Source organism: Pteropus vampyrus, unplaced genomic scaffold (genome assembly GCF_000151845.1).
Source record: "Pteropus vampyrus isolate Shadow unplaced genomic scaffold, Pvam_2.0 Scaffold633, whole genome shotgun sequence".
NCBI lineage: Eukaryota > Metazoa > Chordata > Mammalia > Chiroptera > Pteropodidae > Pteropus > Pteropus vampyrus.
Window position 1 is genome coordinate 647,911 of NW_011889414.1, and position 18,123 is coordinate 666,033.

At 44.6% G+C, this 18,123-nt stretch overlaps 1 protein-coding gene across 8 annotated transcripts; it reads left to right on the forward strand.

Annotated features, from left to right (window-relative positions):
- The first annotated feature begins 1,149 nt into the window (after positions 1-1,149).
- HINFP (histone H4 transcription factor) lies at positions 1,150-12,064 on the forward strand. Of its 8 annotated transcripts, none has more exons than XM_023525834.1 (10): positions 1,158-1,322; positions 6,828-7,009; positions 8,389-8,618; positions 8,863-8,974; positions 9,155-9,307; positions 9,723-9,905; positions 9,987-10,107; positions 10,191-10,329; positions 10,423-10,547; positions 11,091-12,064. In XM_023525834.1, coding segments are annotated over exons 1-10 (1,671 nt in total). In that variant the 5' UTR covers positions 1,158-1,320; the 3' UTR covers positions 11,515-12,064. The 8 variants fall into 8 exon arrangements, with proteins under 8 accessions (XP_023381606.1, XP_023381602.1, XP_011383205.1 ...); XM_011384903.2 differs by having other exon boundaries at positions 1,165-1,322; positions 9,828-9,905; positions 11,091-12,060; XM_023525836.1 differs by lacking the exon at positions 1,158-1,322 and adding an exon at positions 1,842-1,973 and having other exon boundaries at positions 11,091-11,514.
- The last annotated feature ends 6,059 nt before the right edge of the window (positions 12,065-18,123 follow it).

Consider the following 18,123-nt stretch of genomic DNA (forward strand, 5'->3'; position numbering starts at 1 on the left):
TGAGCTTAATTAGCATACCCTAAAATTCACTATTTAAAAGAGTTCAATTCACGAAGTTGTGCAACCATCACCATTAAATTCAGAACCTTTTTATGAAACCCCATACCCACTAGGAATCATGCCCTATTCTCCTCTCTCCCAGCTCCTGATAACCACATATCTACTTTCTATTCTCTGGATTTGCCTATTCCAGAGGGCAAGTATTTACATTCCCATTTGACCTATGAATTAAGTGGATGGTAACTAGAAATTGTATTCTGCTTTCAGTGCTGAGCTGCCCAGAGCTCAGTGGAACCACATATTTTGTAATGAAGAAGAGTCTGATCATGTTCAAAATAGGGATTTTAAAAATGAATGCAAAAGAGCCACAAACATAATTTAATCAATGTTATCCATTTTATACTCTCAAAAGGGATCCACAGCTTTTGATGTGTATGAATTATGCTTTAAGTTTTTGTGGCAGCTTTTAAAGAACAAATCTTAAGATGTGTATGAATTATCCAGCCAGAATTGTAGCCTATTTTCAAGAGAAGCAGATTGAAGTGGAAGGAAACTATGCTACACAGCAAGACAGTGCCTCAAATTTTGGAAATGTTGTGGATCCTGGAATGGGAATATATCCAGAGCTACTCTGAAAGTTTTGCTCTGTAAAAATCATTTGACCCTACTCAGCTCTTTGAATGAAATTTTCCTCCATGAAATTGCTAAATTAAAGCCAATAGCCACCTTCAGTGGTATAAATTTGAATTAAAATAAGATTAGCAATTCATGAGGTATTACTATATGCTTCTGAAAGAAAAAGTGATAAAATGTTTTACTGTTCAATTATATTTTAAAAACTTAAAACAAGGACAAAGCTATAATTCACTGTTGTTAATAAACTTCATGTCTAAATTCCTGTTTTTTTACTATGACGTTGCTATTTTTAATGGCATCTTTAAGTTATTTATATTGAACATTTAATGTGTTTTCTGATTATATAAATTATATAGGCTTATTTTTAGGATTTAATAATATAACACAACAAAATAAGTATCAATCTCAATGAACTTTAGTAAGGTACAGATTTTTTTTACCAATATCTCTTGAACCTTTACTGAGTTTCAGCCACTAGGCTAGGTGACGTAGTTGAAGAACATATACAACCCCTGCCCTCCCTCACTGAGCTGAATCCGGTGCGGAATGCAGAAAATTAAACAGGCAAATACAATACAAAGTGATAGAGCTGTGATGAGGAAATACAGGAAAGAGATGTCAAGGATGACTTCTTGGAAAAAGCAGCATCTTCATTAAGACCAGAAGAATGAGTAGGAATCGGTCATGTAAGTGTGGGAGGGGGAAAAGAGGAAGATGTTTCAGGCAGAGGAAACAGCAAGTACAAGGCAGGAGAGGAAAAAGGCAGCTAGGTGTGATAGAAAAACTGCAACAAATTTGGGGCTGGAGAGTAGGAAGTGAGGTCCAGGACTCGACACAGCTGGAGAAGTATGCAGGACACATGCTGACGGGTCTAGAAAGCCTCAGTATGGTTTTAGGGTTTTGCCCTGAGGGCAACAGAATGCCTTTGAGGGTTCGAAGTAGGGCGGTGGTTTGATCAGACCTGCTTTCTGTAAACATCACTTTGCCCCACCGAGAATTGTTTGAGGGAAGCAAGGTGCACGCAGTGGAACCAGTTAGATTAGTGTAGACATCTACACTGGACATAGTTGATGGACTAGAGATGGGGCGGAGATTAAGAATAGAGAATGAATCTGAGATCCTGTGTTTAAGCAGGTAGAACTCACAGGACTTGGCAGTGGATTGGACGTGACGGGTGAGGGAGGAATCAAAGATGACTGCCCGCTTTCTGACTTGAAGGAGTGGCTGGATGTTCACTGAGCCTGATAACACAAGAGGCAGAGTTGTGGTGACACAGAAATGATGGCACGGGAATACCGATATTTAAGAGATAAGATTAAAGAGGATGACGAATGAAGGTAGGACCCCAGTTTGGGCCGAAGAGGGCCGGCAGCGCTGGGTATCGAGCCGCCTCATCACTGCCAACGCGGCCAGTTAACGTACTAACCTAATTCTGTAGGAACGACCCCAGTCGGCGCCCAGCTCAAGCCCTGCGCAGGCCCAGTTGGGGGCCGTACGCCGAGCCTGCGCAGTTGGGGTAATTCCGGCCTTTGGGATCGCTGTCAGAGGTTTTTCTGCAGCCCCGCCGCGCGGGACCACGCTACCTTTCCCGGCAGCCCGCCTCCCCTCACTCCCGCCCCTTCCGTGTTTTAGCGCGCACCGGTTCCGTCTATCGCAGGGGCCATTGGCTGTTAGAGGGATCCGAGAGCGGCGATTGGCTATCGTTGGCCGTCTTTCAAGCGCCCTTCCGGATATGGTTCGAGGAGGGAGGAGAGCTGAAGAGACCCGGGAGCTGAGGGACCGTAAGATGAGGCTTTGTTTTGGCGGGGTAGCGTCGGTGGGTGCGCTGTGGGCGGGCTTCGAGGCCAGACTCTAACCCCAGTCGCCTCAGCAAAGCTTCCTCTTGCAGCTCGGCCTCGCTGGTCGTCCTGGCGCCTGAAGCGCCCCCGGCCTCTAACCCGGACTCTAACCCTCTTGCTTTCTCGTCTCTGGCTCAGCTGGTGCTGAGACACGGTCTGGTACCGCCACGCTTTAGGGGAAGGACTCCGGGAAGCCTGAGGGGCTGCGAGGGAGAGGTGTTACCCGCTGAGACGGTCTCCTTCTTTCTCTTCGAATTCTACCCGCCTTTCCAGCAGCCACATGCCCACTGCTTAGGGCAAGCCTTTTTGTCTTCGCTTGCCCACTGGGATTTCTCTCTGTCCCGATCTCCCTCCTCGGGCGCTTTGTTTTGGTCATTGTCTTCACACGTAGTCTTATCTTTTCGGCCAAATTGTGAGTCCTTAGGAGGTTCAGAACCTGGGGCCCTCTTTTTCTTGAGTACTGTTAAAGTTCATTCGGTACCTTGCATTACAATATGTACTTTTAAATATTTGCTCATTGCTTTTTACTGTGATTCCTGATGAAACGAAGTGTTAAGGATCCCTCGGGTTGTCTTTTTGGTGACCTTTTTGTAGAATTAGTGCTTGGATCTTACGCTCATTAGCAAGGGTACAAATAACACTTGTTGAGTTCTACCTGTGTTTTATGCTACACAGTTAAATATCTTGTGCCTAGTTTAGACCATAAATCAGTTCATTGAGACAGGCATAATTATCCCCATGCCGCATTCGGAAACAGGCTTAAGTAACTTGCCTAAGGTCACTTAGCTAGTAAATGTTGGAGCTTTCTAACAAGATCTATTGAATCCATTACGTGTTGCTGCGATATTAGTATCCCATTTTACATGTAAGGAAATAGGTTTAGAGAAGTTAAGTGATTTGTCCAAAAGTAAAGTAATAAGTTGTAGATTTATTTAAACATTAAAAGAGCCCCAGTAGGTATGTGTGGCCTTGCGGTTAGACTTGAACAGGGTAGGAGGCAGTCTTTCTAGTAGCTCACAGCTTATTGGAGTAAACTGACAAAATAAATACTTAATAAAATGTTTGGGGTAGTGTGTATACAGATACCAAATCTATAGAGAGGAGAGAATCAGACAAGGATAGGTAAGACAGGCAAATATAGAAGGAAAATGGAGCTAAACTCCCTGGCTTTAAATTCCGTTTCCATCACTTCCTAACTTTGTGACCTTGAGTAAATTACTTAACCTGTCTGGACCCATTTACTCATCAGTGAAGTAGGAGAATAATGGTACCTATATTCATGAGTTTGTGTACATATAAGATGCTTTGAACAGTACTTGACAGTTGTCATATTATTCTAGGCAGAGCAAAGTCACTGAGACAAGAAACTTGAACCCAGGTTTTCCGACAGCTGGTCCAGTGTCCCCTGTAGCACACAGGTTGCCTCATTTTCATTTCTTGCCCACAGAAAGCATGGTGATCAGATAGTCACTCTTTCCTACAGCTCCCCCGGGTAGAAATAAGCAGGGCACAGAGAGAGAGAGAGAGTAAAGAAGGCTGGGGACAGTGAAAGAGGGATTCAGGGTGCTTTGCTAAGCTTCAAGATATTCTAGATATCTGAATAGCCAGACTTCTGGGCCTTACCCACCAGTCTAACAACAGCTATGAGTTTAAAATATTTGGACACAGTATAGGGGCACAGGTGGGTGTGAAATGGTTTCTGCTCTGAAGTAGCGATTACTGTTCAGTTGGGTAAATGAGAATAGAAAACATACTCATAACCACCGACCATGAACAGCATAAAAATAGGGTTGAGATTTTCTGTTGTTAGCTATACCAGCCATAGAACCAAGAGGCAAAAGTAATCTGAGGGGTGGGATAGTTTAGGAAGGCTTCCTGGAATGGGATCATATCTGGAGAGTACAAAGCTGTGTGCAGATTCTGGGCATAAGAAATGAAGAAGTGATCGTCTCTACCTTGAGAAGCTCTTAGTCTAGGGGAGACAGACATTCCATTCTATTCCATTGTAACAAGAGCCGTAATGAAGGTGTGTACAAAGTACTGTGTGGACAGAGTGTATGTAGAATAATCTAGGTATATGTACCTAAATAGATTGAGAAAGGGCCTGCCAAAGAGGGGACATTGGGGCTTGAAGGGTGAGTAGAGTTGCTTAGATAGAGGATTTTAAGGGAATGTAGTGTGTTTATAGATGAATATGATTGAATCAGAAAGGAAGAGAGAAAAATGACAGGAGAGGAAGCTAGAAAACCAGCATGGTATGCGGGGGAAGAGCATGATCTTTGGACGAGAATCAGGGTACTTTACACCAAATGAAATAAAGTTTAGAGAGGGCTCACCACAGGGCTGACACATGGTGGGCCTTCAATATGTGTTAGTTTCCTTACCCGGCTTCTGGAGAAGAAAATTGATGCCAGTTGGAGAAGAGCCTTGCATGATGTTCTAAGTGGACTTAATCCTGCATGTAGTAGAGTCAAAGGAGGTTTGGGCTGTTATGTCTGACTTAGGAAGGCTTTCCCTACTTTTCCTACCACAACATTATAGAAGTAGTTGACATTTTCTCCCAATAGGGCTTCACTGTTAATCTGTGAGCAGCCCAGCAAACCCATATATACCCCAGAGTGTTAAAAGTGACTGGATTCTTCTTGGGGGAGGGGCAAAGGGGTTTCTCTGGTAAGCAAAATACTTAGATTAAAAAGTGGTTTCTCTGGTAAGCAAAATACTATACTATATAGTTTAGTAGGTTCCTGTTCTTGTAAGCATGAAGGATTTTATGCATTCTCACTTTTTCTTCTCAGTTTATAGCAGAGGCCTTTTTCAGAGGTCCCACCTGTCTCATATAGGCCAGAGGGAGCAATGCCCCACTCCCTTCCAGGGTCTACCATGGTGGGGGCAGAGAGAATCCTCAAGGAGGAGGTGACGCTTGGGACAGAGTTAGGGCTTCTTACTGCCCTCTCTTCCCTCAGAACTTTTGCCTGCAGTATGATCCTCTGCTGTTCTGTGTTTTGTTTTCATGAGGGAAAGTATTGTTCCTCATACTCTGCTCCTAGAACTGCCTGCATCAGACTGGGGTGCTGAGTTATAAGTGCAGATTTCTAAGCTTAACCCCAGTCTTCCCAAATCTAAACCTCTAGGGGAGGGGCTGAAGAACTCTGCATTTGTGTTCATTATTAAAGATTGAGAACCATTAGTTTTTTATTCAGCTTTCTTCAAATATTTATTACATGGCTAAGCATGGCTAGCATTATACCTGAGGTACAGTATCTACTAGACAGATGTGGGATCTACATTATAGTTCAGAGGATGTTAGGGGTTTGGTGGAGTAAACCACTGGATAGGCTAGGCACAGGCAGCTTGTATGCCACTTTTAAAGTCTGGCAGGGGACATATGACATGATGTAGTAAGAAATAAGGAGCTTCTGGGCTCATTTGTAGACTGTGTGGATTAGAAAGAATGTGGACTTTAGAGTCAGCCCAACCTGACCCTACCATACTAGTGTGTGGCCTTGAGCAAACCATTCGACCTCTCTGAACCAGTGCTCCTTCTCTATAAATAAAGTTAAAAATAGTGCTTACCTTATAGGATAGTTAAATGACAATTAAATGACAATATAAAATGCTTAGTATGATGCTTGGCATATAGTAAGTGTGAAGTTAAGAAAGGTTTTGTTACCCTGTTTTGAAGCTGACCATGTTCAGGAGTAGAAGAGTTAAGTTACTTGGCTAAAGTCATATAGCTTGGTGGGCCTGGGAGCCTGAATTTGAATTCTGGTTCTCCAAAGCCATCTCTTTGAACCTGAGCATTGTTCTGCCTCCCATAGGAATAATTCCTTCTTGGCGGGTTGCTCTGAAGCTTCATGAGAAAATGTCTGTTAAAGCAGCGGTCCCCAGCCTTTTTGTCACCAGGGACCAATTCTCCTATGAGAATCTAGTACCTGATGATCTGAGGTGGAGCTGAGGCAGTGCTGCTAGTGCTGGAGAGCAGCTGCAAATACAGATGAAGCTTCGCTCCTTGCCTGCCACTTGGCTCCTGCTGTGTGGCCCAGGTCCTAACAGACTACAGACTGGTACCAGTCCACAGCCCGGGGTTTGGGGACTCCTATGTTAAAGTTCTTAACTCAGTGCCTGGCACATGCTCAGTAATGTTAGTTTGTGCTCTCCCTTCCTAAGAACATCAGACAGCTTCCAGGAGTTTGAGGAACTTCTTGCTACTCCATCCTTATTGAAAAAGCTCAGGGTTTCTCACAGGTCACTGGAAAAATGCCTGCTGGCTCTAGGCAGGCTGCCCGCCCAGCTGTTTATCTTCATCTACACTTAGGTAGAATCCTTGCAGCTATGGATTTCTTCCTCCTCTAGGGTGAAGGCCATGCCGCCCCCTGGGAAGGTTCCCCGAAAGGAGAACCTGGGGCTGCAGTGCGAGTGGGGGTCCTGTTCCTTTGTATGCTCAGCCATGGAGGAGTTCTGCGAGCATGTCACTCAACACCTGCAGAAGTACCTGCACAGCTCTGAGGAGGAAGAGGAGGAGGAAGACCTGCTGGGTAAGGGAGCAGGATATGGGAAGGGCTCAAGGGAAAGTGGAAAATCTGACTTTCCTTTCTGCAGAGGGAGAAGGCAGTCTGGAATAATGGTGATTTACTTCCCTAATTGCTTTTTTTGTTTATAAAAACATTGTAGACTTCTTACAGAAGACTCATCAACAAGGATTTTCAAAATCAGTCTGCCATCTTCCCATCAGAAGGCAATTACAGACAGTACTTTAGTGAACATTCTTTTTGACCTCTCTATACATAAATTAGATAACTATTATTTTATTTTTTTAAAAAAAGATTATATTGTTCAAGCTGTTGGCAACCTGCTTTTTTTTTCATTCTCTGATAGTGTTTCACTTTTTTTCTTTTTTTTTTTTTTTTTACTATAACCACCAGTTAGGAATACATTTTACATCACAACCTTGTACACAAAAGTTAAAAAATACTTGAAACAATATTTGCCTTTATTAAATGCTCTCTGAAGTGTGCTATCTTATTCTCTTTCATTAAAAGAAAAAGTATGGTTTGTAATCCCCTAAATTGATTTCACCACCCACTAATAGGTCACAATACTGTTTGAAGAACTTGTTCTGTAGGAAGTGCAGAGTCAGCTCTCCTTACCCCACCTCAAATTCTGTTTGAAATCTAGTGACTGTGAACTATAATAATTTCAAAAGTTAAGTAATATACAAAAGAGAGGATTATTATATTTTTAAATATAAGTAAACCCCTAAAAAGCATTGAAAATATGGTGCTTAGAAATGCTAGAGAGATAGGAAGTGGGTTGGAATAGTTTGATGGACCTTCCTGGAGAAGATAGATCTTGAGCAGAATATGGGGGGAAGGAGGACTTGTCGTTTGACAGGAAGGAGTGGGAGGTGTCCCTCATCAGGAAGCATCTTCAGGAAACAGCAGAAACTCAGAGCCAGGGTAGTTACAGACACCTGCTGCCTCTGAGTTTCTGGCACTGGGCTGTGCACACACCATCCCTTCTGCCTAGACCACACTTCTCCAGCAAGTTTACAGATACCTTTAAGATCACAACACAGGGACACTTTCAAGACATCTCTGTCTCCCTTAAATTAGCTCCCTCCCCTCTTAATAGTTCTTAGGACTGGTTGCAATTTAATATTTATACATGTGATTATTTGATTAATGTTTTTTTCTCCCTGACTGAAAGCTGTGTAAATGCAAGGACTGGGACTTTTTACTGCTTATATCCCCAGCACTTGGTACACGATTAATGGTGATTAAATACTGGTATTTGCTGAATGAACTGGTAATTTGGTCAGAGTCTTGCCTTTTGACTTGCTGCTAAGTGCCACAGGTGGAAGGAGAGCTGAGCTTTGGAAAGTATCAGACTCTTCTTTCTAAAATCCTTTCTGCAGAGGAAGAATTCTCCTGCTTATGGCAGGAGTGTGGCTTTTGTTCTCTGGACAATTCTGCTGATCTCATCCGCCATGTCTACTTCCACTGCTACCACACCAAGCTGAAACAGTGGGGGCTGCAGGCCCTGCAGAGCCAGGCCGACCTCAGCCCCTGCATCCTGGACTTCCATAGCCGCAACATCATTCCTGACATCCCTGACCACTTCCTGTGTCTGTGGGAGCACTGTGAGGTCAGCAGGCAGTGCTGGTAATAGGGGTGGAAGGAAGTTTTGGATCTTAACTCAAGATGCCTTGACCCTTTCAGCGATTCCCTATATTCCCGAGATTCCTTCATTTCTTGGTAGCTCCCTTGGTTAAAAGTTTCTGTCCCCACCAAGTAAATTTGGGAGAGAGCCAAGAAGTCCGGTTTGGACACATAGGGGTATGAGTCCCTCCACCCACCTCAGTCCTTACCCCAAGTTGCTCCTGGCACAGAGTTCCTTCGACAATCCTGAGTGGTTCTATCGGCACGTGGAAGCACACAGCCTGTGCTGTGAATACAAAGCAGTCGGCAAGGACAACCACATGGTGCTGTGTGGCTGGAAAGGTAGGGCTATTCCTTAACTTCTGGCCTCTAAAGAAACCCTGGGGTTGCCAAGGGACCAGGGTAACTAGGGATGGGACCAATCCGTCAGGGCAAGGGTGGCAGCTCTCTGGAGAGACTTGGGGGTACCAGAGCCTACCCTGCAAGTTTGCGGCTGGAGACTGACCAGGCCTTCCTTCCCAGGCTGTACCTGCACCTTCAAGGACCACTGTAAGCTTCGTGAGCACCTCCGCAGCCATACCCAGGAGAAGGTGGTGGCCTGCCCCACCTGCGGGGGCATGTTCGCCAACAACACCAAGTTCTTAGATCACATCCGTCGCCAAACCTCCTTGGATCGTAAGCAATCAGAGAAGAAGAGTGGGAGTGGGTGTAGGCTGTCTTGATTATGATGGGGATTGGCATATTCTCAGGAGAGGAGGCCACCGAAGGTATCTGCAACTTGGCTACATTTACTTTTAGAGCTCAGTCACCTGACACAGTCTCTGTTGACTCAGATTCGTTAGACATTGTTATTTAGGGTTTACTGTGTGCCCTGTCAGTTATCTCAAGGAATCCTCACAACGGCCCCATGAGGTAGGTATCTTATTCCCCTTTTTGTAGATGAGGAAACTGAGGCTCAGAGAGGTTAAATCACTTACCTGAGATCACACAGCTAGTAAGTGGTCAAGGTGGGATTCTAATTCAGATTTTCGACTTCAAGTCACATGCTATGTTCTATCCATAGTTCCCTAAGCTCCCCTTATCTCCTTAGGTTGTTCCCCCTGTCTGGGATGGTTCCCCTCTCTGGGACTCGTTCTCTCTGTGCCTCTCCGCCATCCCTCACAAACTACCCTTTCTTCTGCCTGCCCCACCCCAGAGCAGCGCTTCCAGTGCTCTCACTGTTCCAAGAGATTTGCCACTGAACGCCTGTTGCGAGACCACATGCGTAACCACGGTGAGTAGTTGGCCTCCCCCAACCTCCCTGCCTACCACCCATGGATCCACTGGCCCTCACCCCCTTCTCTGCTCCTCTCAGTGAATCACTATAAGTGCCCTCTGTGTGACATGACCTGTCCGCTGCCATCCTCCCTCCGCAACCATATGCGCTTTCGCCACAGCGAGGACCGGCCCTTTAAATGTGACTGTTGTGACTACAGGTAAGGGGAATCAGGGGCCAGAAAAGGAACTTGTGTTCCAGAGTCCCCCATGCCCTCCAACCCCTCCTGACCTCTCCTGGCAGTTGTAAGAATCTGATCGACCTCCGGAAGCACCTGGATACCCATAGCAAGGAGCCAGCTTACAGGTGTGATTTTGAGAACTGCAGCTTCAGTGCCCGATCCCTCTGCTCTATCAAGTCCCATTACCGAAAAGTACATGAAGTGAGTGGGGCTGGTGGTGGGAGAGGGCTAGCAGAAGTGTCAGTGGTACCCATAGTGAAGAGCTGGCTTCACTCTTCCTCCCCTCTCCATTAGGGATACTCAGAGCCAAGGTACAAATGTCATGTGTGTGACAAATGCTTCACAAGAGGCAACAACCTCACCGTGCACCTTCGCAAAAAGCACCAGTTCAAGTGGCCCTCAGGGCACCCTCGTTTTCGGTATGTCTCAATCTACCCTAGATTCACACATTTTTTTCCCATACCGTTTCAACAAATTCCTTGAATTTGACAGTTCTTTGATGTCTACCAATTCCATTAGGCTCAAGGAACCTTGAGAATGGTGGAGCAAAGATTATTTTCTGATTTTTGAGTCCAAGCTACAGTGCCAGATCCAATAAATGGGCCCAAAGGCCTTCAGCCAAAACTAGAACTAAAGCCTAGGGGTCCTGATCCAGAGCTCCATGGTCACCTCATAAATCCTTTGACACTTACACCTTCCAATACAATTTCATTTTTCCTCCCTCTCTCACCTACCCCCTCTCTGGTTTCTACATAAAATTTTCCATTTTGAGTAGTGATCCTTCCCTCTTGTCTTTTCTTCTACATATTCCAATAAAGACCTTTTTGTCTTCAGTGCCTATCATGTAGAGCCCTAGGGCTTCTTCCACCCCTCATATTTGTCCCTTACCTCGCCAAGCTCCAGGACATTTCTGTAGCCCCCTGCCCATGTTTGCTGCCTACTTTGTGCTCCTACTTCCCTAGGTACAAGGAACATGAAGATGGCTACATGCGGCTGCAGCTGGTTCGCTATGAGAGTGTAGAGCTGACACAGCAACTGCTGCGGCAACCACAGGAGGGATCAGGCCTGGGAACCTCACTAAATGAGAGTAGCCTGCAGGGCATCATTCTAGAAACAGTGCCAGGGGAGCCAGGACCCCAAGAAGAGATTGAAGAGGAAGTAGAAGGCAGGAGTGTTGAGGGGACAGCCCTCTCAGCCTCTCAGGACACCCCCAGTCCCGTCATCCACGTGGTGAATCAGACCAATGCCCAAGGCGAGCAAGAGATTGTCTACTATGTGCTGTCTGAAGCCCCAGGAGAGCCACCCCCAGCTCTTGAGCCTTCCTCAGGGAGCATCATGGAAAAGCTTCAAGGAATAGCTGAGGGGCCAGAAGTCCAGATGGTGTGAAGGATGCAGAGCCTGATCATTCCTACCCCAGGCCCTAGGGTTTGAGCCAGGCTGGTGGCAGTGCCCTTACGGGCAGCCCTTGCCAATGTATGACTTTAGGAGTGGTGCTGAGAGTAGTGTGATTCACTCCGGATCTAGCTTGAAATCATTCAGCAGACTTTAAGGACTTGCCAGACCACATTTTGTCAGATCCTGAGGAATTTGGATTCATTGAGGGGACACCCTGGTTGTGTGTGTTCTTGTAGAGGAAGCTAGTATCTGGCTTAACCATAACCCCTAGACATGCTGGAACAGTGATTAAAAACCCTTAGTCAACTTGCATTTATTCCTATCTTTAGGGTTTCTTAGGCCCAGGGATGTCGTGTAACTGGTCCTTGCAGGGGACCATAACCAGCCAAGGCATTATGAACCAGGTAGCCATTTCCCTCTAAAGGGTTCCTCCTACAACCCAAGGACTTCCATGTTATCCTCAGGGCTGGGGCTGGAGGCACTGAATGTGTGTGTAGCAATTGTTTTTGGTAATAAAAGAATCACTTAGGCTGTTAACTCATTTCTTCTTTGTGTTTGGTGGCAGTTAACTAGGTGATAAGATAGAGCTACCCAGAGAGGACTGAGTATGATTACAATTTCAAAAATATATGTATATCAAATTCTGGTCTTAATTTTCTTTCAATTTTGGTACCCTTTTCTTGCTGGTGCTCTAAGCACTGGCTTAGGCTGCCCCTTGAGTAATCCAGCATTACTGATGGCCATCCCTTCTTCGGTTGAGCAGCACCTTCACTGATAGTGAAGAGGGCCTTCTCTATCAGTCTTATCAGTCATACCCACACCCAATCTATCTGGACCGTGAGAACATCAGAAGAGATTCTGGCTTGCTACTATGTGTGATTCCAGTTCAGGAGGAGGGAATCTAGGGCTCAGCATGCATGGGTTAGCTAGCACTGGGCGAGGAATGAGGGATTATTAAGTCTAAGCAACCAGAGACCTGTGGAAGGATATTAGAGGCTGGGGGTGGGTGGGAGCAGACCCCTGGAGCGGGGAAGGAAACTACTAATTTGACTGCCTTAGAGTTTCATCAGGAGTCAGGCCATGAATCAGATCAGACATCATGGTATCTAAAGATTAAGGAGATACTCTATCTTACTCTTTCTCATAGAAGTGAGAATAGAATATAGGTGGCCCAGGAATGTGGAAGCTCATGCTCCTTAGGGCAAGTCCACAACTTCAGAGAGGAGCACAGAATTGCTGAGTGGGTATAAAAGAATTCTCTGAAATGAGAAATGGGAGGAATTGGTGTAGGGAATAAAATCATTTCTGTAAGATGATGTAGGGAATAAAATCATTTCTGTAAGATGATGACCTAGTGAATATAGGTATTCAGTGAAAGGTGAATGAATTTTGCTCAAGATCTGAAATTCCATGGTGTGCTTTAGGAATGAAGAGCATACCCATTTCATGTACAGTAGCAAAGGGATTTGAGACGGGAGGTTGGCGGAGACAAATCTTTTTCATACGTTGCTAAATAGCTTGAATTTCTTGACTGGGCAAGGAATATATAGGGTAGGTAGATGAAACTTGGAAAGGAATAGAGACACATTTTAGTGGAGAAAAGGGATGGATGGGAGTGGATGTGGATTTAGTTTATGGGAAGTGAGACATGAGAAGGATTTCATGCCTGCCGGTATGAATTAAGGTTACTGAGGGGTAATTTTCTGGATTAAGGAGATTTATAAGAATTGTCAAGTTTTAAAAATGCCATTAATAGATTTAGGAGTGAGATATGTCACCTTATGACTCAACTGAGGTTGAAGATCAAGATCAGGCAGTGGTAACTAACATCCAGATACATTTTTTTTTAGCAGATACCAGCACCACTGGGTTGATCCACATCCAAGGCCTGATAGCCAAGATGAGGATTGCTTAAGGCTAAGGAGCTGGGTAATTAGAGCAGCTGGAGAAGGATCATGAGATCCATGCTGGACAGGGAGGCCTTAAGAGACTGGAAGGTAGTAGTTAGAATCAAAGCATTGAAAGTTCCAGCGAGGCTTCTGAAAATTGAAGGGCAGAAGGGAAAAGTTGTGGTCATAAAGGAGACATTTTTTAATGGAGCTATTCAGAGTCCAGAGTATGTCCACAGAAAAGTAGGCTACTGAGTGGAGACAGAGATCGGAGTAGAGAGACCAAGGGAAATAAAGCATTTTGAACACCTACCAGCAGAGGCCTTTCTATCCTACTCTCCAGTAAAGTATGCCCTGTAGTAAGAGGAGAGTAAATGGGCCCCAGAAAAAAGCTGAGCAGATACCTGGTTTGAGGCTGGTGCAACGGAAAGGATACAGCTAAGGAGTTTGGTGGGAGTTCAACTTCTAGAGGAAGGAAGGCAGCAAGCTGAGACTGGAAGGAGAGGAGTGTATGGATTCTTAAGAAGGGAGATTCTTGGCCAGAGAGCCTTGGCATTCTGCAGCTTTGGACTACCCATCACTTATTAAAAGAAGATGGCGCTATATAGCAGGAGAGGGATAGAGAAGAATTACACTTTTAAAATACACTTTCATATTGCTTGATTTTGTTATATGTTATACTCTTATTTTAAAAACTTTTTTAAAAAGCAACAACAGGGACTCTGAGTTGTAGTTTCCCCTCCGCTGCTTGGTCTCAGTGCCTATGCCCAACTTCACTGCCAGCCTCTGGAGGGAGAGGGCTCCGTCAGGCTCCTCTGTCTACCCTTCCCAGTTCTGGGCTGCATTTCTCCAGGTGGCCAGAAGAGGGTCCTTCCATGGACAAGGACACTAAAACCTTTCCTTCCCAAGGTGAAAGACTTAACGGTGGGCAAGGGAGGTATGGTAGATGAGTGACCTGGGTGGTGGAAGTGGAACTACACTACATTAGTTCCAAAGTCCTCAGTCCAATTTCTTTTCAGCTCCCATAGAACCCTGACATTCTCCTTTTCCCATAGGTTCATAAATCTTACTAACTGCTCCCACAAATCCTCACCTAGAGCAGCCTGTATCAGATTAGCTCCTGTCACTAAGCTGAGATGGGAATTTCTGCTTCTGTTTCTCTCTTAAGCCAATTATCGTCAGCCCTTACCTGTCTGGGTCTATGGAACCTTCCCTGAAAGGAGGCTCTGTTTTGGTGGTTGAAGGAGAAGGTCTGGGTGGAATTGGGGAGAATCCTAGAGAAAGAAAAGGATCAATCTCAGAGAATGGAGGAGGTCTCTTTGGGGAAAAGGGAGAGGGTCCATCTGGGCATTGATGGAAAGTCCGTGGTGGAAAATAGGTTTGTTCTGGAGATAAGGAGGTCTAGACAAAGGAATGAAGGTTCTTGAGCAATGGTTCTCAAACTGGTCCTCAGACTGGCAGTATCGGTATTACCCAGGGGCTTATTAGAGATGTAAAGAGTCTGGCCCCACTCCAGACCTACTGAATCAGAAACTCTGGGAGCAGGGGCCAGCAATCAGTTTTAACAAGCCTTCCAGTTAATTCTGATGTGTGCTAAAGTTTTAGAACCAGTGCTTTTGAGTTACGAGGTCTCTTTTAGGAGTTAGAGGTGTGTGTTCTAGAGATTCAAAGGTCTGTCTGGGGGATATGTGGTGGGAGTGGGGGAATATCTCTTAGAATGGGGAGGGTGTGTCCTAGGGGACCTCTAGAAGGTTGGAAAGGTTTCTATCCTAGAATGAGAAGAGGTCTATTTAGAGGAATGGAGATGGATCTGCTTTATAAAATGAGAAGGTGACAATATTAGGGAATGAGGAAGTTTGACATAAAGTCATGATTTAGAATCACTAAGACTTGGATTTAGATCCCTGGATCCGTCATAGTAGCTGTGTGACTTCATACTTGTACTTAACACTTCTGAGTCTCAGTTTCCTTCTTTGAAACCTGGGAAGAAAATATTGACCTCATAAAGTCATGAGGACTGGTTAGACCATTCAGTCAACAGATAGCTACTGAGTGTGTTTTCTGTGTACAAGTTCTGAGAATACGAGGAGGAAGAGACAGCCCTTTCCTCAGAGATCATATCTCTATGCTGGCTGCCTAGCATGTGGTGGGCATTCAGTAAATATAGTTTCTCCTCCTTTGCCAAGGAAATGGGAGTTTCTTCTTGGGGAAAAGAAACAATCATGAACCATAGCAAGTCTGACCTGGAGAGTAAGAATGTGTATGAATAAAAAAAAAAAATCATCTATTACTAAGTATTTGTATTTGAACCTCATAAAAATCTTTTGAGGCAGATACACAGGATTTTTATTTATCGTCACCATTATACAAATGAGGATCAAGAAGGTGGAAAGATTTGCTGAAGAGTATAAAACTAGTAAGAGAACCAGAGAAGAAGGAGGAAGAGGAAGGTAGACGGAATAACAGGGGTCAAATATATGGTGACAGAAAGAAATAAAACTATGGGAGGTGAACACACAATATAAATATATATATGCCTTACTGTTAAAATGTACAGCTGAAACTTATTGGATTTCATTAATGTCACCATAAAAAATAAATTAAAAAAAAAAACTAGTAAGAGATAATGCCAAGGTTAGAATGTAAATCTTCTGACACAGAAGAAGATCTGTTCACAAAATGGGGAGAGAGTGTCTTAGAGAATGAGAAGGCCTGTTCCAGGAAAGAGAGAGGACTTTAATGGGTGTATGATGGGAGTTCTAACCTAAGATATTTTGGTAGTGGCTCTCAACTTTGCCTACCCAGTGGGATCAGCTGGAGAGCTTTTAAAAATACTAACGCTTTCATCCTACCTTAGAGATCAGCATTAACTGGTAAAGTGTTATCCAGACATCTTTTAAAAAAAAGTCCCCCAAGTAAAGCTAATTCTCAGCCAAGGCTGAGGACCACTGCTTTGGGGCATGGGGTGTGAATTCCAGAGTGTGAAAAACTATTATAAGACTTGGAAATGTTGATCTCTGAAGATGGGGAAGTCTGCCTTCAGGTGGGGGACAGTGTGTTCCTAAGAAATGGGAGGAAATTTTCCTGAGAATTGGAAAGTTGTAGATCAAGGAATGGAGGTGGGTGTCATTAGATATGGAGATTATCTTGGGAGAATGAAAAGCCTTTCTAGAAAATGGAGAGAGATGGTTGATTTGGGAATAAGGTTCTGAGATGCCTATAGAAAAATGGGTAAAAACAAGGACTTTAGGGTTCAGGCCTATAGAAAAATGGGTAAAAACAAGGACTTTAGGGTTCAGGCCCTGCTCTGCTGTCAACTAGATGTGTCCCCTTGGGCACATTGCTTAAATTCCCTATGCCTCAGTTTCTTTATCTCTAAAGTGAGATTGTAATACCTGCCTCATAAGGATATTGTGAGGATTAAACGAGATAATGCCTGGTCCATAGTAGATGCTCAATAAATGCAACTGTCGGGGCATCTGTAGTAGAGCACTGGAGGTGTGGGGGGAGGAAGACATTTTACTTCCAAGGTTCTTTCAGATGGTCTAATAATCAAATAGACATGAGGCAGTTTAGCAAGAGAAAATGACCACGTAAATACATACATATGTATGAGAACTCTACATATGTGAGAGAATCAGAGACTCCACATACATGAGAGATTCAAAGACAGAATGGGGAAATATATATGACATCCTGAGTTAGGGATGAGGGAAGGTGCCTTGGGGGTCATTGCAGGATGATAAGAGCAGATGTTTGGAAATTAGAAGTTTGCTTTGTCCTATAGATAGGTTAAATATATAGATATAGATATAGATATAGATATAGATATAGATATATAGATATATCTGATAATCTGTTATTATGGGAAGGTCTCTAATTCAAATTCCTCTAGATAGTTAAGGGTGTGTGTGTGTGTGTTTCTCTTAAGTCTACAGGGTCTTTGTTGCCTTTAGCTCAGAAAAATTCACATACAATTCACAGAGGCACATCTTGGCGTAAGTCATTCTGAATTCCTACAGAGGTTACCTTGGAGAATCAAGGGTCCATCTAGAGAAGGAAAAGGTGGTACTTTGGGGTATAAGGTGAGGGGAAGTTAGGGAGGGCTAGCTCCAAAACCCACCTAAACCTCACAATTATGGGGTAGAACCTGGAGATGTCCTACAGGGGCCGACAGCCTCCAGGCTGTGGAGAGGCTGGAGGGGGAGGGGAGGTGAGCAGGAGAGGTTTGACTGCTAGTAACCTCTCAACTGCTGCAGTGAGGAGAAGCCTCCGTGGTGGTGGCAGCAGCAGCCTCCCTTTCCATCTGTCTCTGCTGTGTGACAGGTGGGAATTTAAAAGCTCAGGTCACGGTATCTCAGCTGACCTACTTGCCTCTTGAAGACTGGGGCTGGTGCAGACAGGAGCCAAGAGGAATTGCCCAAGAAACAGAGCAGGGGAAAGCCTTAGGAGTGCTCTGGGGACCTATGAAGGCTTATGGGATGAGGAGAATGAACACGTGATGAGAAGATGCCACAGGCATGTGCCTGTCTTAAAGGCCTGTGTTTACCTGGGAGAATAAAGATTTCTACAGTTGGAGCAGGCTGAACTGTGGGTACCAGTTTAACCTTGGAGCTGCCTGCAAGCTCTCCTAAAGCAGCCACCCTCTGTCCCTTCTTAACTAGTTTCCTTGTTCTTAGGACAAAGTGGGGGAGAGGGGGGAGGAGGATGT

Excerpts from the sequence above, each read along its gene's own strand:
- HINFP (XM_023525834.1), top strand. Across the intron at positions 9,906-9,986 it reads AGACCACATGCGTAACCACG|TGAATCACTATAAGTGCCCT; the intron begins GTGAGTAGTTGG and ends TGCTCCTCTCAG. Across the intron at positions 10,330-10,422 it reads ATTACCGAAAAGTACATGAA|GGATACTCAGAGCCAAGGTA; the intron begins GTGAGTGGGGCT and ends CCTCTCCATTAG.